This window comes from Varanus komodoensis, unplaced genomic scaffold (assembly GCF_004798865.1).
Source record: "Varanus komodoensis strain SLA01 unplaced genomic scaffold, ASM479886v1 scaffold1, whole genome shotgun sequence".
Classification (NCBI taxonomy): domain Eukaryota; kingdom Metazoa; phylum Chordata; class Lepidosauria; order Squamata; family Varanidae; genus Varanus; species Varanus komodoensis.
Window position 1 is genome coordinate 59,877,888 of NW_025335268.1, and position 22,976 is coordinate 59,900,863.

A 22,976-nucleotide genomic window follows, 5' to 3' on the forward strand; every position below is an offset into this window, starting at 1 on the left:
TTCTGAGCAAGCAAACTGCTGCCTCCCCACATGCGAGGCAAGGGGGGGTGGCGGCGGGTGTGCGTGTGGGCACGTCCGTGGTGGGTCCAAATGGGCATGGCGGGCTGGATAAATGGGCATGGCGGGCCAGATCTGGCCCCTGAGCCGTAGTTTGAGGACCCATGTTGTACAGTGTTAGCTGCTTTGAATATCTCCTGTGGTGGGGGAAAGCAAAACTTAGCTGGCCCTGCAGATGTTGTTGGATTGGACCTCCAATAATCCCTGGACATGCTGGCAGGGGCTGGTGGGAGTTGGAATCTGGTGGCATCGACAGGATTATGGCTTCCCCACTGGTTTATATGTTTTGGAAATCACTATATCTGAGGAATGAAAGGCTATAGGAAATTCATATACTGCACAGAAATAATGAACCATTACCATGGATTAACTACCCTGGAGGAAAATTTCCAGGATAGTAGGGAAGGGAGGGACAGAGTGCTGGTAAAGACCACTTCAAAGCCTATTTCATCTGCACATGCCCTTCCCAAACGGGCAGGAGAATGATATTTTATTATTTTAATACAGTTTATATTTAAATTTTAGAATTGTGATTTTATTAGGATATCCTTTTGTTATATTTTAAGTTAAATTGGAACAATTTAGATCTTTAAAGATGAAATATAAATAATTGTAACAAATGAGCAGTATACATCTAGCATACATAGCAATGAATTGAAATATGTATGTGATTTATTCATTTATTACTTTAAAGTATTTTTTTAAAAGAACAATCCTTATTTCAAATGAAAACATTTTCCTGAGGATGGAGGATGGGAAAGTTTTTGTGTGGCTATGCCATTAAATTAATACTTATCAGTACTGGGAACAGCTGATTTCTTCCTGAAACCAAAAGAGAGCTCTCCTCCCCACTGTCAAGGCTCATGAAGGCAATGGTATGTCTGGAATGAATGCAGAACAGACTCGTGACTGTACTCGTTATGCCTAGCCTCAGTCTGTTTTCCCACTTCCCCCATATTATTTCCTGAAATCTGGAAGTTTCCATGGGGGGTGGTTGAAGCCCCATTGATGAGGCTGTTCAAGGACACGCTTGACATAGTAGGCATGCCATGAGCAGAGCTGACTGGAGCCAGGGGTCAGATTGGATGGCTTGGGAGGTCCCTTCTGACTCACTGTTTCTATACCAGTGCTGGATTCTTTGCTTGTCAAGTTGCAAGTTTCCTGCTCAGCCACAGTTTAACAGGAATTGCTTTTCTTTACTAAAGCCGACTCATGCCTGCTCTATACCTTTTATATCATATGTGCACATGACAGATACATGCTTCAGGATGTACATACCATCCAGTTAAACACAGTAAGGACTGAGACTAGCATTTGTAAACCAAGCCTAACCAGAATTTTGCTTTAAACTCAGGTCACTGCCAGTACTATAAGAAATAATAGCGTATGTACAAACTGCTGGGCATGTACAAACGGCTGTCCCCATGTCAGTAAAGCAAGGACCACAGACATCCTGGTATCCATCTTGAACAGCAGAGACCTTTTTCGGGAACCTGTTAGGAACGGAAGGGGCCTTTTCTTGCTGATAAATCCAAGCATCGTTATCCCCGAGACTCCAAATACTAGAATATGGTACGATAAATGGACAAAGTTTTTCTACGTAGTGAAGCTGTGGCTCTCATCTTATGCACACCTGAGAGTAAGCCCCGTTGAATTCTAAGGTCTTTACCTCTGAACACAGGATCGCGCTGCAAGTTTAGGCGCTTTCATTCAACTGGCGTGTTTAACTTTTAAATCCTTTTTCGTCGTGTATTGTGCTACGATACGACCCCAGAATTAAAAGCTTGAGCCTGTTTGGGAGGGTATAGACCGGAAAAAGCGGTATCAACAGGCAAACACTAGATTAAAAAAGAGCCTTTAATAATGCATACTTGAGGCGCAGGTCGGCAAGTGAATTCTCAATCTTTAGTTTATATAAACGCATTCCACCCTAAGTCTTGGAGCGTACGGGCAAATTAAGGGCGGAAGCTAACTTCAAACGGCGGGATCTCTCTGAGCATGCGCCTTTGGATAGCATGCCCATCCTTTTTTCTCAGCTCTATGACTTTCCTGGCTCGGAACTTTGGCGCATGCGTACTGAAGATCAAGTGTTCCTGGCGGCTCTTCGAGGAGCCTCTGCGGGCTGTGGTTCGTTTGTTGCCAGTCGCCGCTGCTGCGGGCGCGGGGCGGCGGCTTCTCCCCGCCAAGGATGGAGAGAGCCATGGAGCAGCTCAACCGTCTCACCCGGTCCCTGCGCCGTGCCCGCACCGTCGAACTACCCGAGGGTGAGAGCAGGACGCCAAGGGGGTTGTGCAGTCCGGGCTCGGTGTCCGCGTGCCTCGTAAGGGGCGTGGGAAGAGGCCGTGGCCCTGGAAGTCTCCCGTGTAGGGTGACTTGGGGAACCTGAGCGTGGGAGGGCATTTTGAGGGGCAAGGGCCAGTTAGGACCGTGGGAAGAGCTGGGACTAGGCGAAGCTTGGCGTGAGGATGTAATTAGCAGCAACGTCAACTTTTGAGAATTGGGACCATTGCATTAAATCGAGAGTTACTACTCAAGGCTACCTGCCAGGTGTAGTCTCCAGTCTGGAATTCTTTGCCTCTAATTCCAAAATCCTTGCAATTTTGGAGTAATTATTACTTGCGGATAAAGGAATCGCAGTCGGCACATGATCTGAACTCCTTTTGTGATCCTGTTTCTGGTATGAGCTTTGCTATTGGTTCTGGTTGGTGATCTGTGGCTGAATAGTTGAGGGGTGTGTGTGTGTGTGTCAAACTCACGTGAGGATTAATAGCAGCTGGGAATTGGAGCAAGGATGCACTTTCCAATATGATTCTCTTCCATTCAGTTACCAAGTTTTAGACTTGGAGTTTGTTTTTACTGCCATGCTTTACCCATAGTTCTTGTGAAATTGGGCCTTAGCTAAGTGATAGGTCCTATGCAAAGCATACAAAAGGCCTTGGACTGAATACATCCAATGAATGCCAAACCTTATTTGCATTGAATTTTCTTACTTGATTTCTATACCGATCAACAGCCAAAGCTCTCTGAAGGGTTGTATTCCCTGGGGGCAGTCTATCAGATGGGCAGGACCAGAGGCAAAAGTCTCCACTCTTGAACCGTTTTCTCCCCTTTAGTCTTCTATCACTCCCTGCCTGGGGAAGTGGGGAACTACTTGCTCTTGCCAGGCCTGAACTTACTGTTTGCTAAAGGCTTTTGAAATTAAGCTGAGGGCCAAATGAGTTTAGACCCAGGGTTGCCCATTCCTGTTTTAGGCCACAGAGAGTTGTTGCCAGTCAACAGAAGAATAGTGTACTAGATAGGGTATGTGTGTACACATTTAGATCAGTGGTGAGCAACTCATTCTGTTCTACAGCTCCCATAAATAAAATGGGTTTTTGAGAATATGCAGACTCATTTTCCTTCAGCAGTAGTTAACAAGTTATATGCATTTAAGAAGAAGGGCTTTCTGGTCAGCAGGCTAGCATTACTCACCCTAGAAACCAGCAGCTCCCCTCCTTTTTGCCAAGTAGCTTAAAGAAAAATAGGGGTTCTGCTAGCACAGCTTCTGTATTCAGTAGTGACCAAAATAAAACTGTTTAAATTTTATTCCCTTGTAGAGGTGTTCAAGGAAATAGAGGCTTGTATAACAGGGACTTCTAGGCAAGGGGATAATGTAATTCAGCATATGCACATTGTAGCTTCCTTTAGTTTTATTGTCTTCATACCTGTTCAGATTCTTCATCCCTTTCAGATGTTAGCCTGGTTGAGTAACATGGCTAAGTGTGTATTTGTTTGTGGTGAGCATAAAACATACACACCTTGGGCTGTGATGACTCTAAAAATGAAATGATGAAAGAGGAAGTCTTATTTCTCAGTTACTAGAAGCATGTACTAACTGCATGTACACAATACTTGTTAAGTGACTCAGGCTGCACTCCTGCAATCCTCTGAACATATTCTCATTTGTTTAAAAGTGGGTATTATTATTATTATTATAACATTTCTATGCCGCCCCTTGCCGAAACCTCGGGGCGGCTTACAACATGATAAAATACATTGAAATACAATAGTACATAATAAATTACCATTAAATATAACAATACAAAAAATACATTGATTTACAAATACAAAATTAAAATTATCAGTATAAAATAAAAATATAGGAGGAGAAAGAGAAGGAAGAAGAAGTTGCCCAGGCCAGATCATATGTTTTAACAATTGAAATGATGTTTAAATAAAAAGGTCTTTACCTGGCGCCGAAAAACCAGTAACGACAGTGCCAGGCGGACCTCTTTGGGGAGTGAATTCCATAGGTTGGGCGCCACCGCAGAGAAAGCCCTCCTCCGGGTACTTACTCTCCTAATTTCTTTCATGGAGGGTTCCCGGAGAAGGGACTCTCCCGCAGATCTCAAAGGGCAGTCGGGCATATACGGACGTAAGCGCTCGTGCAGGTAGCCAGGACCCAAGCCATTTAGGGCTTTGTAGGTCATAATCAACACCTTGAATTGGGCCCGGGCTTCAATGGGAAGCCAGTGAAGCTGATGGAGGACTGGAGTCATGTGAGCATAACGCCCCGTCCCCGTCAGCAACCTGGCAGCTCTATTTTGCACCAATTGAAGTGTTCGGACTGTCTTCAGGGGAAGCCCCACGTAAAGCGCGTTACAGAAGTCTAGGCGGGAAGCCACCAGCGCGTGTGTCACCGTCGCCAGGCAGTCGTATTCCAGGTAGGGGCGCAGCTGATTAATCAGCCGAAGCTGAAGGAAGGCGTTCCTCGCTACCGCTGTCACCTGAGCTTCTAAAGAAAGCTCCGGGTCGAGGAGTACACCTAAGCTGCGGACCTTATCCCTAAGAGGGAGTGTTGCACCATTCAGGACCAGGTCAAATCCACCCTCTCCGAAACCCGATCCGCCAACCAACAGGACCTCCGTCTTGTCTGGGTTGAGTTTCAGTTTATTGGCCCTCATCCATTCCCTTACCTCGGCCAAGCACCGGTTCAGCACAGCCACTGCCTCACCTGGATTAGTGGAGAATGAGAGGTAAAGCTGGGTATCATCAGCGTATTGATGATTCCGCAGCCCACACCTCCTGATGACCTCTCCCAGCGGTTTCATATAGATGTTAAATAGCAGAGGGGATAGAATGGAGCCCTGTGGTACCCCATGGCATAGCTGCCATGACGTAGTCTGAAAAGGGGAGGATCCATGTCAAGTATTAGCTTCACAGATCTTATCTGTATTCAGATTATTTCTGTTGATGGATAGCTTTGCCATTTTTACTTCTCTCTTGTTAATTTTATAATTTCATTCTGTAGTCATCTCTGGACTTAAGAATGTTAGTTATGGAATCAGGTAGACTCAAGTAAATTGATTTATTTGACAGATCTCTCACTGGCCACAGTCAAACCTTGATGCTCCTGTATGTGGGGAGTTTTTGTATATACTTCAGAATATTGCAGTTATGTATGTCTCATATCGCAACATAAATATCATTTAATTTCTATGCAGATAATGAAACTGCAGTCTACACTTTAATGCCAATGGTAATGGCTGACCAGCACAGGTGAGTCTTCAGAAAACCTTTCTTCTTCAGTGTCTTTTATACCCTGACCTGCAAGAGAAGGCATCACTGAGAGCCAGTGTGGTGTAGTGGTTAAGAGCATGGGACTCAGAGGATCTGGGTTCTAGTCCCCGCTCAGCCATGGAGCCAACTGGGTGACTCTGGGCCAGTAACAGACTCTCTCAGCCCAACCTACCTCACAGGGTTGTTGTTGTGGGGATAAGATGGAGGAGATGTAAGCTGCCTTGAGCCCGTTGTAGGAAAAAGGCAGGATATAAATCGAAAAATAAATAAAATAAATAAAAACCTGCTCAGTGGCCCACTGCTCAGGACTTTGCAGACACGATTGCTGAGATCCACTTTGGCTTGAATGTAGTTGCTGTGGTCCCAGTGGCTCCTGCTTGTCGAGCATTATGGCATACTTTTCAATCTCTGCTGCCTAAGGATTTAGACAGGATCATTGGAGAGGTGAGAGTCACAGTGTGTGTTCTGGTTCCTTGTCCATTAAAGGAGCCAGAGGGAGAGTGCCTGAGTGGATGTGGGGTGTGGTTAATGCCACCCTGCCTGAAGGAGGGAGTGGTGAGTTCGATATGGAAAAAAGCCCTCCCTGAATCCCACTGTAATAGATAGTTATTGGCTAGTCTCTGGTATCCCACTTTCAGACAAGGTATTAGAGCATGTGTTGGCTGCCCAGATTCTTTGATGAGGTGGAGCATCTAGAGCCATTTCGGTCTTGCTTCAAACTTGGCTATGAGAGGTGAACAGCTTTGGTTTCCTCGGTAGATGACCTAAGCTGGGAATTAGACAGGGCAATATGTCCTTTTGGTTCTGCTGGTCTTCTCAGCTACTTTCAATACTATTGACCACAGTATCCTCTTTCACCACCTTGCTGGAATGGGCATTTTGGGCATTACGGTGGCACAGTTCTTTCCTGGAGTGGCAAATCCGGAGGAGGGTGTTGGGAAACACTTGTTCAACTCCCTGGCTGCTGGACTGTGGATTTCCTCAGTGTCTGGTCTTGTTCAGCATGCTGTTTTTACAGAGAGATGAAACTGTTGGGAGAGTTGTCCGGAGTTTTGGTGTCACCAGTATGCTGATATGGACTGGATGAGAGGAAACCAGTGGAAGCTTAATTCAGATAAGACAGAGGTGTTCCTGGTCAGTTGGAAGGGGTGCAACCTATGCCAGGTGGGGTTGCACTCCTCCAACAACACTGGTCTGCACCTTAATTCTACTCAGAGCCTGGATGCTCAGATTTTGGTGGTGGCCAGGAATGCATCTGTACAGTTACAACTAGTGTTCCAGCTGTGCCTGTGCTTAGAGATGTCTGGCTTGGCTGTGGGGACACATGCCTGCACTTCATCCCATTTGGATTACTATAACATTGTAATGTGTTGTATGTGGGGCAGCTTCTGAAAAGTGTTTGTAAACAGCTTCAGAGACTGTTTCTTGGGGCTGACTGTAAGAAGCACATAATTCCTTTGCAGAAAGAACTGCACTGGTTCCCTCTCTGTTTCCAGGCACAATTCAAAATGCTGGTGATGCCCTCTATGGCTTGGGTCCGGGCCATCCGAAAGACTGCATTCTCTCTTATGATCCTGCAAAAGAACTTTTGTTTTAGGCCCACCACCTTCACAAGGTGCCCCAGTGCTCTGGAACTCCCTCCCAAGGGAGGCCAGATTGGCACCCTTCCTGTTGTGTTTTTAGAGGCACGTAAAACCTTTCTGTCAGACCATTGGAAATAGTGAGGACCTGTAAAGTTGCCTTGGACTGAGTTGTATTCTATACATATTTAGTGTTTTTAATTTCAGTATCTTATATGAGTTTAATGATCTTCAAATTTATTATATTTTTAACTTTTGTGTATTTCTATGTTTTAATTGTATACATTTTAATGGTGTAAGTTGCCTTCAGTCCCAGTATAGGGAACAGGCAGAATATAAATATAATAATAATTTCAGTCTATCTAAATCAAGGATAGTCGTGAAAAAACATTAGGGCCATTGATTGCTTTTGCTTATGATCTAAACAATTTTTGAAAGGGCCTTTGGGCTAAGTTTTGGAAGAAACATTAATGTTAAATAAATGTGAGTTTCTCTTGTGATGCTTCTCTAAAATGGAGTAATTATTATTCATGAGAATGATAATCAAATAAAGCTGCATAATTGGCAAGGGGTCAGAACTGCATAGTTCTTTCCAGTTACCCAGCATATGATGAGTTTTGAATTCAGAACAATATACTCCTGATTTCTCTGATGAAGATAAACATATATTCTCTGATGGTTGAGAACTTAAAACTGAGTTCTAAGCTTGTTACTTGCAAGTGGGGCATCCAGCTGTATTTTGTATGACAGGCTACAGCCCTACACAGATGCATTGTCCTCTTTTTCATCTGATCGCCCCACTTGCAAGAATTCCCAGTGAGACTGTTAGGCTTCAGCTTGTTATCCATGTTTAAACCATGTGGTAAGTTAGCTTTACTTTTTTCCCTCTGTAGTATATATGGCATCAATTTGCTATTATAAAGTAACTGAAAATACAGTTTTTTGCTAACTTAAATTTATTTTAGATCTGTCTCAGAGCTGCTGTCAAATTCAAAGTTTGATGTCAATTACGCATTTGGAAGAGTGAAGAGGAGCTTGCTTCATATCGCAGCTAAGTAAGACAACATTTAAAAGTCTAGGGAATACTGCAATAATAAAGATTTTATTACTACATCTTTGATCTACATCTACAAAGATCTACATCTTTGCTGAAGAAATGTGTTTTCAATTTTTATTTAGTTTTTTGCCTGTAATGGTGAAAGTACTGGAGAGTAACGGTGCACTGGAAAGACTGCAATTTTTGTTTATGGAGAGAGTTTCTGTCTTCTGAGCTTAAGTATTATTACATGGACAAAGTCTGTGCTCATCAGTATTCCCCATCACATTTAATCTGACAATCAGACTGGAGACAAAATAATAAACTTCAGCAAACAATCCATCTAACTAAATATGTGCTAATTTTTAATGTGTTTAGCTCTGCTTTTCATGTTTCAATTAAAGTACTGTAAAAATGGAAACCTCAAATTTATTTTATTTATTATTTATTAAAACATTTCTATGCCGCCCCATTCGCCGAAGCCTCGGGGCGGCTCACAACATAAAATATAATACATAAAACAAATTAACAATATAAAATAAGTCGCCCTGGCCAGATAAAATAAGCAAATAATATTAACAATTAAAATGACGTTTGAATAAAAAGGTCTTCGCCTGGCGCCAAAAAACAAATAATGACGGCGCCAGGCGGACCTCTCTGGGGAGCGCATTCCATAGATTGGGCGCCACCGCAGAGAAAGCCCTCCTCCGAGTACCTACCCTCCTAATTTCTTTCACGGAGGGATCCCGGAGAAGGGCCTCTCCCGCAGATCTCAAGGGGCGGGCGGGCGTATATGGATAAATTCTGTGGACTGTTTAAGCTATATTTTTGAAGTTTGCATGGTAATTATTGTTTTTTTCTGGAAATTATAATTTTCTATTTAAGTTCCTTTGACTTTTTGTTAAGATCTTTCTACTTTTTTCTCCAGTTGTGGGTCAGTTGAATGCTTAGTTCTATTGTTAAAGAAGGGTGCAAACCCCAACTACCAAGATATTTCTGGATGTACTCCACTTCATTTGGCTGCCAGAAATGGGTAAGAGAGGTACTTATTATATTTAGTTATTTACTCCTGAGAGGTTAAATAAATTAAATAAGAACCTTCGATGCAGCCTCTGGTCATTTAGTAAGATTTGAATAGGAACCATAGAGAAGCTTAGATGATATAAAGAGGTTATGTGGAGCAGCCATGCTTGCCACATTGGTCTAGTATGTTATTTTTTCACTCTCTGGGTATGATGTAGATCTGACTAAAGGCCTAAAACATGAGACAAAGTAGGTCTGCTTTGTTTTGTTTTTGAGACCTGGAAGCATACAGACTAAACTGCTGTTCAGATTAAATCTAAGGATATAGTTGGTGTCATGCATTAAAATATGCCAAAATAAAATATAAAGAAAAGTTTATTAGATATTTTAATCAAGTTAAGTGTTAAAAGAAAGCATTGGAAAAGTGATTCTGGGTAGCACATTTTTAAATAGAAAAAACAAATTTTAAACAATATTCTATAGCCTATTTTTCACAATTTTATTTCCATGTCTTCCAGCTTGACTGTGAATTAGCTTGTGATAGTTCATAAATTAATAATAATGATTATTAAAAAGAAACTCTTTAAAATCTTTGGTTGCACTCCTATATGCACTTACATGGGAGTAAGATACACTGAAGTCAGTATTTCCTTCCACATACACTTCCTGAGTTCAGTAGCGTTTACTTCCAAATACACATTCCTAGGATCACAACCTCATAAAAAGAAAATAAGGGGAACCCATGTAAACTAGTTTAATATTCAGTGATAATGTGTTTTCATCTGGTAAACTGCATGTATAGTAAAGGGAAGGGTCATAACTCAGTGGTGGAGCCCATGCTTTGCATTCAAATGGTCCTTGTTATGATATTCATCATTTCCATGTAGACTTGGAAGACTCTTGCCCAGAGAGTCACTGCCGGTCAGTTTAGCTAGATGAACCAATAGTCTGACTTAGTATGAGATAGCTTTATATGCATGCTTGTCTCCAATTCCTGTTCTGTGAAGTTGCTACCATGCCACAGGCCCTCCAGTTGTCTAGCAGTACTTAGAAGACCTTTGGACATTTCTAATTGGAGAGCTGCTATCATTAACAATCCAAAGACATCATGCAGCTATTCTTAATGGATTTTTTTCTGGTGAGAGAAAAGATGGAGAATCAGTGGGAAGTTTTTTGTGAACCACCCCGAGGCTTTGGCAAATGGGGTGGCATAGAAATTTTCTAAATAAATAAATAAATATGAGAGAGTTGGAAATCAAAGATCACTGTCTGGATCTGTCTGCTGCCTATAAAATTCCATTAATAAGGCAGTGTGATTACACAATAGAAGCCTTGTCTAGAAATACACTTTCTGTGTCTGCATCCCTGAGAGATAATGCAGTGCTGGGAAGTTGCAACAACAAGGCTGTGAGACGTGTTCTAGTTATAGGATCTCTGAAGGGTACAGCAATCTTTCTCTGTGAAAGAGCTTTCCCATTAATTTTAGCTGGGAGCTAGTCTGCACATGCTCTTGTTGCTCTTTGCATGGAAAAACCTGGGAATACTAAATGTGAATGGCTTTCTGGACTCTTCTTGGACTGTCCAAGAGGAGCATTCAAGTAGAATTTATGTGGTTATGTGGAATTGGAATTTATGACTTCAGAACCCAGCTTGCAAATAAGTGGCTTGAAATCTAATTCATACACTTAGAGCATAAACCTATGCTTGTCTAGGCCAGAAAACATCCTACAAGTCCCAGCATTCCATAGCAGCCATGCTGGCTAGGGAATGCTGGGAGTTGTAAGGCTTTCTTCTGTTCAAACATGCATAAGGGTGTGCCCTTAGCCTACAGTCCTATACAGACTTAGCTGGGGGTGTCTGCATTTCTGTGTAGATACGCATAGCACAGCAGTCTTGCACAGAAGCTTCTTTGCATATTGATGTGCATCATACAGGGAATGTACATGTGAGGCAGGCGTAACGTGTAGAGAATGCTGTGCAGAAGTTGAATTGTGTAATATTTTAAAATGACAGTGATCAAGTAAATTAAGCTTTCATATGTTCAGACCACAGTATGGGGTGCCTAATGGCTGTGTGTGTGCTTTAGAGGAACAGTTATCTGCTAAATCTATAAACCAGTCCTAAGAAAGGAAGAGAATAGTTGAGGAAGTCTTGTTTTATCGGACTCATGACTGATATTTATTTTCTACACAGCCAGAAGAAATGTATGAGCAAACTACTGGAATATAGTGCTGATGTCAACATTTGTAATAATGAAGGCCTCACAGCAGTAAGTCCTGTAATTTTGTTCTTATCACTTTCTTTTTAAGCACTCCAATTGTATAAATACTCCACTGTTTCCATATTTCACTGCTTGGCCTTTTCCTGGTAGTCCTCACTGTTTAATGAAAACCACACATCTTGCCCACTGGAGATGGTGGTACTAGCTGTTCATTCTGAATTGCTGTACTCAAATTGTTATATAACAAGTAACACACACACACACACACACACATGCACATGCGTGCACACAAATACACTGGACTTTGCACTTAAATGCTGTATAGCATAGTGACTTAATTCTAAACATTTGGTCTGGCATGTGACATCTGAGTAACATCATCTGTGATGACAGACTGGTGAAACAAGCATGAAAACATATTTTTTTTCAGTTAAGATCCACTTTCCTTATATTTTCACTTCTGTATAAGTTGTCCAGTGTTTTTTAATCTCAGATATGAATGTTTAATAATTTTGCACAAATACTGGCTAAATAATAAAATTTTGCTGTGCATCACCAGTCTTGCCTTTAAAATTTGCATGCTCTTTCTGTCTTTTAAACTTGTGACTGCTAACCAATGAAATGAAGATATGGAAGATGGTGAGACAGTGGTCCCACTTTCCAGGGAGCAGTTTCTTGCACTGAGCAGTAACTTACAACATGTAATTATTTACTGACTATAGTCTTCCCCGCATCACTTCGTGCATTTAGATCCATTGGCTTGCTGTTAATGGACGAACAGAATTGCTTCATGATCTTGTACAGCATGTTACCAATGTAGACGTTGAAGATGCAATGGGGCAGACAGCACTTCATGTGGCATGCCAAAATGGCCACAAGACGGTAGGCTAAATAACAGAACTGTCATTAATCAGGGATGCTGGTAAAGAAGTCTATTTTGAGAGGAAAAATCAAGAGTTTTGATCTATTATTGAATCTCAGCTGATCATACTATCAAGAAATAGTTGCTTGTTCTTGTGAGAATGTTGAATCTTTTGATTTTACCTAGGAATATATTAATTTTAGTGTGTGTGTGTGTGTGTGTGTGTGTGTGTGTGTGTGTGTGTGTGAGAGAGAGAGAGAGAGAGAGAGAGAGAGAGAGAGAGAGAGAGAGAGAGAGAGAGAGAGAGATGCATTCAGGGCTATACCCTTACAAAACATCTTGCAGTATATAAAATGCATTTGAAAAGTGCAGTGCTCTTTCTTGCCTGCATTGTACAAAAATTAAACTACAAAGATTATATTAGGCATTCATAGTTCAGTCTCTAATTGAACCTAAATACAATATATGTATCCATATAGAATGACCTTCTATATGACCTTCTTCAGAATTCATTTATTGTCCTTTTAAATACAATGTGTGTTATGAAATGGCAAACATTTGCTATTGAACTTAAAAAAAAAGAGCTTAGAGGGAGTAGAGAGAGCAAGAAATGAAATACTTTGGCTGAGCTGGATTAAAAAAATGATTTCTTTGAATATGAAACTTTTTTGGTAACTGAAGAGAGGCCGACAGTACAGTCCCATACATGCTTCTTCAGAAGTAAGTCCTCTTGAGTTCAGGGCACCTTACTCCCAGGTGAGTGGGAATAGGATGGTGGTTGCAAACATACATTTACTTTGTTCAATCCTTTTTTTCCCAAAAGACAGTTCAGTGTCTTTTAGACAGTGGTGCAGATATTAACAGGCCCAATGTTTCAGGAGCAACTCCACTCTACTTTGCTTGCAGGTATGACTTTTTTCATTTTCAGACTCTTATATGAAATATATGACGTTAAATTCATAACCTTATGAGTAAATGGGAAGATTGTTGGACAAAGCCTGCAAGATCCATTCTTAACCACAAAGCCCACTGGATAACTTGGAGAAATTGAAGAAATTACTCTGTTTTCTTGAACATATGAAATTACTTTCATATAGGGCAGTATTACGTGTTCCAATTCAGAGTGGTTTTTTGCAGAGAGATCTTCCAGACCTGCCAAATGGTTTTTTTTCAGCTAGTGATCCTGGGGGTTACTATTGAAACCTCCTGCATGCAAAGCTGAGTTTTGCTGCTGAGCTATGGCCCTTTCTCATCATCCTTCAGTTCGTATTTGTGGTTACACAAACTAAATATGGTTTAAAGACCAATAATTAAAAAAGCTTTTTGTTTGTCCCTAATAAAACACAGTTGCTTATATACACATGTATGCTCTCTGACGTTTCTTCAGTCCCTTGCCAGTGAAGGTGTGTTACCCAAACCAAAGTCAGGATGGATAGCTGGTTAGTAAGGCTGACAGGGGTAATGCAGTGGCCAGCTGGAAATGGTAAGAAATTGTTCTTGGATCCCCAGTGCTCAGGTTCTTACCTGTGATGATAGATATACTAATATTCCAAGTCTCAGTGCAGTTTAGGTCTTGTATGACTTGAATCACATTGTGAACAAAATAGACACCTATATTGGAGTTGCTTTGCACATGCTATAAAAGTAGTAAGGCAAGAAACGCAAGTGAATTCTGCTTCTAAGTTACTGTAATAGGTGAAAAATCATCTTCCACTTCATGCCAGACTTAGAAATATGGAAAGAGAAAGCATGAGTCACGTACCTTTCCCCTCTTTCTGCTTCTGTATTAACAACATTCTAAGGAATCTTCAGTCAGATGCCCTTAGGATACCTTGTTTTGTTCATGAACTACTTAATAGATTCTAGGAGGGGTTGGCTGTGGCAGGACATTATTATGGCAGCTTTTCCTGTATGCAAAGCTGTTTAGATGGTTCACCTCTGGAAGCAAATGGATCTGGTTAGTTTCCAGAGGGCATTGGGGAGGTTTCTGGCTGATATGGCTGGTTCTTCTGCTGTAATCTTAGCTTATCTATAGATTGCAGAAATAACTTGGGCAGTTGACAGAACTGCTCCTGAGCACCCCTTCCACAGCAGAGCTAGTATTGGTTTGTAGTGTGTTCCAGAGCTGGGAGTGATGAGGAAAACTACTTCCAGTGAATGCAGCTGAGTGATAGTGGGATCTGTGGCCACATATATATATTCAACAAAGAAACAGTATCTTGCCTCCTCCAGTGTATCTTTTATGTGCTGCAGATTTTCAAGGTATCCAGGGTCCATTGCATGTTGGCCCTAAGAATACTGTTGATCTTCCTGAGGCCTACTGTAATACATTTGCTAGTAGCTTCAAGGACAAAATCTTGTCAGAGCTTAGACTCCAGTTTTATAGCAGGTGAATCCGGTCAGCCTTGTCCAGTTTTCCTGGATAAGATTCAGTTGAGAACACTGGCAAAGCACCTGAGGTTCGTGCAACCACTTCTGTATTGTATCCTTGCTCCTTTTGGTGTGTAAAAACTGGCAGGGAGGAACAGGAATTTGACCATCTGTGAGGAAGAGTGGTGCTGGGTCACATGAAGCAGGTGGTGATGAGAGCACTCCTGAAGAAGCCCTTTCTGTACCCAGAAAATCTTAGTAATTTTAGATTGTTGGCAAGTTTTCCTTTCTTTGGGCAAAGTTGTGTCAAGTTGATGTCAAGCCAGCTCCAGACATTCTTAGTGAAACTATCTTGATCTATTTTAGCTGGGTTCATACTGGGTTTTGGCACAGAAACAACCTGTGATGACTATGTCAGGAGAGAGATGGGGAAGTATGAACTTGTTGATGGGCTTTGGTTTCTTGGCAGCGTTTGATACCATTGACCATGGTATCCTGGAGCAATTGCCTGAGTTGGGACTAAGATGAATTTCACTGCACTGGTTTCATTTGTAGTTGGATGGTTAGCTTCAGAAGGTCATGCTTGGTGCTCAGCCTCATAGATTCTACAATATGGAGTTCTGTAGGGGTTGGTTTTGTTCTTGCAATACTTTTTATCTTATACGTAGATCAATTGAGTGTGGTTGTCCAGAGTTTTGGTATATGCTATCAAGATGCTAATGACATGCCGTTCTCTTTTTCATCCTCTTCATCAAGTAAGATGTGCTAGATAGGTACCTGCAACAAGGGACTAGATGAGAACTAAAGCTCAATCCAGACAATGGTTAGGGCCAATGAACAGAGGGTGAGTGTTCACTCTGTTCTGGGGGGAGTTCCCCACAAAAGAGTGACTTCATAGCTTAGGAGTTTTCCTGGAAGCCATATTTGTCACTTGAAGCTTAGGTGGCCCTTGTGGCATGGAGTGCTTTCTACCAGTTTCAGCTGGTGGCCCAGCTATGTCTCGGTCTGGACAGGGATAAACTGGCTTCCATTGCCTATGTTCTGGTAACCTGTAAACAAGATCACTGCAATGTGATCTATGTGGCATTGCCTTTTGACAGTGGTTCAGCAGCTGCGACTTATGCAAAACATGGCAGCCACATTGGTAACAGGGAACAGAAGGTCTGGTTCTGTCCTACCTGCACTGGTTGTATGTGTGTTTGTGAGTCTGAATGAAAGTGCTCGTTAAGGACCTGTAGACCTTACAAGTTTTGGGACTGCATTTCCAAAGAAGGCTCGGAAGGCAACAGCAAGTGAGAATGGGCTTTTTTTTTGGATTATGGTTGCCAGTGATGATCCCCCCAACATGGTTTATCTAGTATCAACATTACTCTGTTTTTGATGCCTGGTTAAGATCTTGTTCTCTTAGGCGGTTGGCAGCGTATGGTGAAGTTTTTAAACTAAACTTGACTTTTTCTTTTAAAATGTTTTAGATATGCAAGTACCTTTGTGTGTTGTATGTTCATGTATATATGTATGGTTTTATAGTATATTTTAAAGGTTTTAATTTTTGTGAACTGCCTAGAGAGCTTTGGCTATTTGGCAGTATCAAAATGTAATGCATGTACTGAACAGGTCTAATAACTTTCTGTGCTTCATATAGCCATGGCCAAAGAGACACTGCACAGATCCTTCTGATGAGAGGAGCCAAATATTTGCCAGACAAAAATGGAGTCACACCACTTGATCTCTGTGTACAGGTACAAACTAACTACAAGTTTATATGTTTTGCATGTTTTGCTTAAAACACATCTGGTGCCATTATACTCTTTGTCTACTGACCGAGGATGTCAAATGCTGATGGAAGATGCTCATGTGGCTATTGTATCTTCTTTCTGCTCACAAGAAAAAGGTGCAGCCCTTCTTTGCTTTCCCACCTGCCCAGACAAGATGTGTGATGTTTCTGATACAAAACTACTGGGTACCCCAGGGAGAGGCATGCTGTTTTCCTTATATTAGCCTGCAAGGATGGGAAAGAGTGTTCATGAATCACTTATGAATCCTCTGTTAGTATTTCATTATAATATACAAAGTCACAGTGTGAGGAAAGGCCTTTGAGCAGGGATTTTTGTCTTCTGTACACCTAGGTAGTTACTGAAAATAAGTAAGTTTTAAAGTCATATAGTAGTAAATCTTAGAACTTGCACCTGGATAGATAACAGATTACTTGTACATATTGTTCAGCCTTCAAGTATATTTCACCTAATCCTAGTCTGAGAGAGACATGGTAGACCAACATTAAAAAAGATACACAAGACCCTGTGTTCAAGCCACTAATAGCATAACCCATTTTCAAATGGCACTCTGGGAGTTCAGTGCACTTGCACTAACAAAGCTTTACATAATAGCATAAACATAAAATTCAGATTCAAAGCTGGATCACACTGTAAATTGAAGGTCACTAAGAGCAAACTAGTGCTTAAGTGGTCTCCGGGGGATGGTGGAGGACAGGAAGGCCTGGAGGAATGTTGTCTGTGGGGTTGCAATGGGTCGGACACGACTCTGCGATGAACAGCAACAAGAAAAAAACCCTGCATTGTCTTCATGCATTGCCATTGCCCTCAACTCATGGAGGGTGACTGTCTTAAAACAGAATGCTCTTGTATCAGTGGAGGCTGTCCACTTAAGCCAGAAGGCTCTCAATAGACCATTTTTGAAGGATATGTTTAGAATGGCTCCTCACCTAAAAATACTGTCTTTTTCAGGGTGGCTATGGAGAGACATGTGAAGTTCTAATACAGTATCATCCTAGGCTTTTCCAAACGATTATTCAGATGACACAAAATGAAGAACTCAGAGAAAGCATGGTAAATGCAGTTATCTTTTAAATGTTAAGAGCAAATCTTAAAAATCTCAAATGTTGCTTTCCTTAGAAATAGCTGTGCCCTTTTTTCGTCTATAGATCTTTGCGATGGAGCATATTTGTAGCTTGATCCTATGCATGTTTACTTGGAAGTAAGTCACAATGACTTATTCTCAAGTAAGTCTTCTCCACTTGTAGCTGGACTGGGATCTAGAAGATCTGGGTTCTAGTCCCCACTTGGCCATCAGTCTGAGTTACTTTGGGCTAGTTACTGACTCTCAGCCAAACCTACTTCACAGAGTTAATGCAAGGATAAAATGAAGAGGAGGAGGAGGAGGATGTAAGCCACTTTTGGTTTCTTGCAAGGCAAAGGAATTAGGGTACAAATGTAGTAATATTTTTTTAAAAAATAACTTTATTAAAAAAAAGTCTGGTGAAAGCCATACTTTGTATTGATTACTATTAGTCTGAAGTTCAACATTTTCGTGTAGTATGATCAAAATTTAATAATGGTCTTTTCTTTGTTCAGTTGCGACAGGTTTTAGAACACTTATCTCAGCAGAATGAAAATCAGTACCTTAAAATCTTGACTAGCCTTGCTGAGGTGGCTACAACAAATGGTCATAAACTCCTCAGGTAATTGGGTTATCACCACAGATATTTATTCCTTAGTTTTCCTTTTTCCTTGTTCTATTCCTTGGAATAGAATACTACCATCAATAAACTTACATTATAATACCTTTGAAGGGTAGCTAGCTAAGCTGTTGGGACTGTCTTCCTTTAGTTTATGTGAAAGAGGTGATGCTACAGTTTGCCAGAGAAAGCAAAGCAGAAAAAATGGGTTTAATATGCCACTGTATTAGTAGCATCTATGCATATGGAGGATGCCTTCTTAGCTTCTCCCCACACTTAAGCCTGCAGGCCCATTCCAGCTTCTCTGAGATCCCGATCTTGAGGTTTCCCCAGATAGCCTTTCCCCAGTCCCTTCCCCTGATCATTGGTTTAAGGGCACTTTCCTGACTTTTATGCCACCCCCCCACACAGGTTTTAAAAGTCTGTCATAAGATACTAGCAGTAAGAGTTCTAAACTAAGAATTGCTAACATTTTTTGGCTCTGTTGCTGTTGTTTAGTCCCATCCACTAAGAATGGGTGGAATGTGGCCCTTAAGAGTGTCTTCAGCATGGCCCCCAGCCCTCAGACTGAAGGAGGCTTAGCTGCCTGACAGGTGTGGTTACATTCTTCTCCTGTCCCCATCATTGGCAAGAAGAGCAGAGCATAGCTGTTTGGGAAGCTGGCACCCAAGGTCTAATTTCCCTTCCAGAAAATGTACAGTTTGGTGGAAAACTGGATTTCTGAGCAATGAATATGGCCAGCTGAAGAGCAGAGCTAATATGTCAGTGGGGAATTGGACTGCATGGATCCCTGAATCATGGATACTTAGCAAATTTTAATATTTTAACTCTCACCCACACCATAGGATAGTCCCCTGTTACACTAACCATTTAATATTCTCTCTTCCAGCTTATCAAGTAATTATGAAGCTCAAATGAAGAGTCTGTTGAGAATCGTGAGGATTTTTTGTCATGTCTTTCGCCTTGGCCCATCCACTCCTAATAATGGAAATGACATGGGGTACAATGGAAATAAAACTCCAAGAAGTCAGGTGTTCAAGGTCAGAAAAATAATTGACGTTACTAGGAAGATAGACCTTAAGGAGATGAATTTTACAAAGCATGCATTCATTAATCAAGCATCTCATGAGGAGGATGTAAGTTTGGCTAATACCCATTTCAGGTTGGGACCATCTCCTTATCTTCACTTTATTTCAGTGCAAACATAAACAATTACCATGCTTTTCTAGATATTTTTCATTCATTTTTCCAATTCATCCTATGTAGTCTGAAGATGTTTTTAAAGACTGCATAGTCGATTTGTTAATTTCATTGCTTCTGCCCAAATGTAGCTGTTTTTGGAATCATTGTGAAAATCCTGTGTTTTTTATTCTTAGGAACACTTCTGTATTGCGCTTATGGAGATACAGATAGTGTTTGCATGTAACTGTGAGCCAGAATTTTTGTGAATTTTGGTTTAACATTAACAAACAAGTGTTTTTGAGTATAATTAGGAGAGGAATTGAAAATAAAACTTCTAATATATACTTTCCTAATACAAATCTGTGGTGTGACTCCATTTAGAATACTTGGTACTCTTCTGGTCACTTCACATAAAAAGGATATTGTAGAGTTGGAAAAAGTGCAAAAAAGAAAACAAAAATGATCAGGGAGCAACTTCCCTGTGGGGAAAAGTTATAAAAGCCGTGATTGTGTAGCTTATACAAGAGACAAGTAAGGGGAAACATCATAGAGGTGTGAAGAATTATACATGGTGTAAAGAAAGTGCAGAGTGAGATGTATGAGTATTTCTCCCTTTCTCATAATACTAGGACCCAGGACCATTCCATGAAGCTGATTGATGGGAGATTCAGCGCAAGGAAGTGCTTTATCACATAGCTGCATAGCTGAATTAGAATTCGTTTCTATCAGATATAGTGAAGGTGCAAGTTTGGACGGTTTTAAAAGGATATTGGGGAAATTCATGGAGAAAACGCTGTCAGTGACTCCAAGTGCTGATGGCTACATGTTTCTTCCAGGATTGAAGGCATTATGCCTGTGTGTAGCACTTGATGGGGAACTTGAGTGGGAAGGTCTGTTCTGTCTTTGGGATCCTTTAGGCATCTGTTTGGCCACTGTGGCGGATGGAGCTTTTCTTATCCAGTAGGACTATTCTTATGTTCCTGTGCTCCTCCTTGTCTCCTTCTGCCGGCTGGAGTGGCCAAGCAAGCTAGAAAGCCTCCAGCACTGGTTTGTTTGTCATTGCATCCAAAGAGGGATTCCTGGCTTGTTCTGGTCTAACAAAAGCTGGCTTCACATTCTGGCTTGTAACAAGAGGCCAGGAATTTCTGTTTAGACATCATGCTAAAGAAACCAGTGCTGAAGTTTTCCTGTTTTTTTAAGGTGTTACTGCTGGTGGGAGGAGGCTAGCAGTGAGTGATTAATATGCACCAGCATCCTGCTAATCATAAGCCATTTTTCAGTAACTCCAGCTTATTGTTATGTGCCAGTAATAGTGGGTCTATGGAAATGAACCCTTGGTGCCAGGTTCTTGGCCTTTCTAATGTTGGATCTTTCTCTTCCCTTGTTGCAAAATGTTATCATACGTTGTGTGTACAAGGACACCTACACACTTGCTGAATGACATGAGGGTTGCTTCTCATTCAAGAAGCTGAGAAATGTATAGCTATCACAACTGCATGGGTGGGATGGTTATGTGTTTTAGTACCTGAAAGGATTCTAATATTTTACCATGATTGGCTATGTCATAAATCAACCCTCTTTTCCTCATTTCTTCTGTTTCATTTAGTGACACAGAGGAATGTACAGGTAAAACAACCATAGAAATTCTTAATACAACCATTACTACTAAGTACAGTATGATAGCGTTACAAAATAGAACAACTGTTGCTTCCCACCCGCTGTGGCAAATCACTTCCTGACTCTAAATAAAATTGTCAAATTTGGTAATGTAGACTGAACACGTATTTAATGATACACTGTTTATGCCCAATTAGTCTTTTGCAGGATAAATAAAACTCATCAAGGTTGTGCTGTCCCTTCATTTAGAGTGATGCTTTGTGTAGAAAAGAGAGACCATATTTGATCTGCACTACAGTATCTGTCCTCATAATAGTTGTTGCTTCTTGAGTGCCTAAGAGCCCAGGGACTGTAAATGGATCTACAATAAAAAAAAAGCCCTTGTGTATAATAGATTCTTTAAAAATGCTCAGGTAGCTTGGTAGAAAGGATGAGAAACAGAAGACCTTGCTTTGCACAAAATGTATGCTTAGTTTTTCAAAACATGGGAAAACAAGGGCAGCTTAAAGACATTTTAGAGAGGCCTTGAAGACTGTATTGCATTAATGTCTAACTGAGCACCTTTGAGACAGATTCTCTTCAGATGGGCATGGCTGGTTAAAGGCACAGTGACCTTGAAAGGTATGACCACTTACGTCCGACTATGTGGCAGCATACTGTTCCTGTAATCTCCATTTGGTTGAGTTCCGTTCTGGAAGCCGTGATTATATTTAACTGTTGCGTATTAGTTTAATTTTAAAAGGTTTACTTAGAAATATCAGTATCTTCAGCTTGAGGCATAATATGTAGTACAGTGTTAGTTTGGCTTTGCTTGATGAGGATGGTGATATTTGTATTTCTCATTTTGACACCATCTTTGAATAAATAAGGGTTGTTTATAGACTTTTTCACAAGGTCACAATTGCTTTCATATGTCAAATTGGAAGATGAGTTTCAGAGTGCTTGACTTGCCAGAGATCATAAATTGGTGTCATGATGGTGCAGTAATGGAAAATGTAGAGTTATCTCTCCTGTAAATGGGTTATGGAAAATAGTGTTTCTGATTAGGCATTAAATAACTCAGATTTTGCATTGCTATTGTCAAGAGTATATCCTTGTAGAAGTTGCTGCAAAAACTGGTAGGCATTCACACTGTATTGAAATTTATCTTGTTTCTGCGGGCTTCGTTGAGGTGTGCAGTGAAATACTTAGAGTATCTGAAGTTGTGTTGCTTTACAGACCCATAACACCACAAAAATGTGGCTGAAGAATTCTTCTTTCAAGTGGTTAAACTTAGTAGAGATTCTGTCTGCTTTACAGATGAGTTTTGGGTAATTCTTATTTTGTTCTTAGTCATTTGTACAGAAACTACCAATTCCTATGTTTGCATGATTTTTTTGTCTGTTATCTTTTTGAGATGTAGAAGACATGTCTGCTAGCTAGCTAGATAGCTGTATTCTTTGTGTGATGATATAAGGAAGGACTTAGTTGGATGTCTTTCTTCTCTAGCCAGTGAAGACTGAACTTTCTCATATATAAATTATTTACACATAAATGAAATACTTGTACTTTTTATCTTTCACTTTCCTAGAAATTTTTATGTGGCATTCTTGATGTGAACTCTATTCAGGGATGAAAAAAGAAACGTTGGGTACTCTTTCTGCTGAATGCTGGGAACTGAAAGTTGTGCTGTGGGACATTGTAGCCTAAGTTATAATCTCTCTCTTCCTTGTGCTGCTCCTTGTCACTGGTGATTTTGTATGCTCGTCTATTGATAGTATAAATATGTTTACTAAATGGGATGGAACAGGGGTAGAATCTGCTTCTGTACCACCCATGGTGGTGACTAGATCCTGTGGCATCTTAGATTGCAAGAGTGGGATCTCCTATGGCATTGCAGCATTATGGCCTTCTACTGAAGGAAGTTACTTTATACCATTGGGGATTACCACAACTGTGTGCATAGTAACTATTCAGAATATATTAATGAAAATTCAGAAAACTACTTTGTCAGC

The 22,976-nt window shown here is 40.9% G+C and overlaps 1 protein-coding gene across 3 annotated transcripts in view; it reads left to right on the forward strand.

Annotated features, from left to right (window-relative positions):
• The first annotated feature begins 2,159 nt into the window (after positions 1-2,159).
• Positions 2,160-22,976, forward strand: part of HACE1 (HECT domain and ankyrin repeat containing E3 ubiquitin protein ligase 1) — a 54,800-nt gene continuing 33,983 nt past the window's right edge. For 2 of the 3 annotated variants that reach the window (XM_044427307.1, XM_044427318.1), the window contains exons 1-11: positions 2,160-2,321; positions 5,541-5,595; positions 8,162-8,251; positions 9,161-9,265; positions 11,449-11,524; positions 12,227-12,358; positions 13,162-13,244; positions 16,351-16,447; positions 17,453-17,554; positions 18,080-18,186; positions 19,073-19,319. In XM_044427307.1, coding sequence (XP_044283242.1) covers positions 2,246-2,321; positions 5,541-5,595; positions 8,162-8,251; positions 9,161-9,265; positions 11,449-11,524; positions 12,227-12,358; positions 13,162-13,244; positions 16,351-16,447; positions 17,453-17,554; positions 18,080-18,186; positions 19,073-19,319 — 1,170 coding nt within the window. In that variant the 5' untranslated portion in view covers positions 2,160-2,245. The remainder of the gene's footprint in view (positions 2,322-5,540; positions 5,596-8,161; positions 8,252-9,160; positions 9,266-11,448; positions 11,525-12,226; positions 12,359-13,161; positions 13,245-16,350; positions 16,448-17,452; positions 17,555-18,079; positions 18,187-19,072; positions 19,320-22,976) is intronic. The other variant, XM_044427327.1, reaches the window with a different exon arrangement.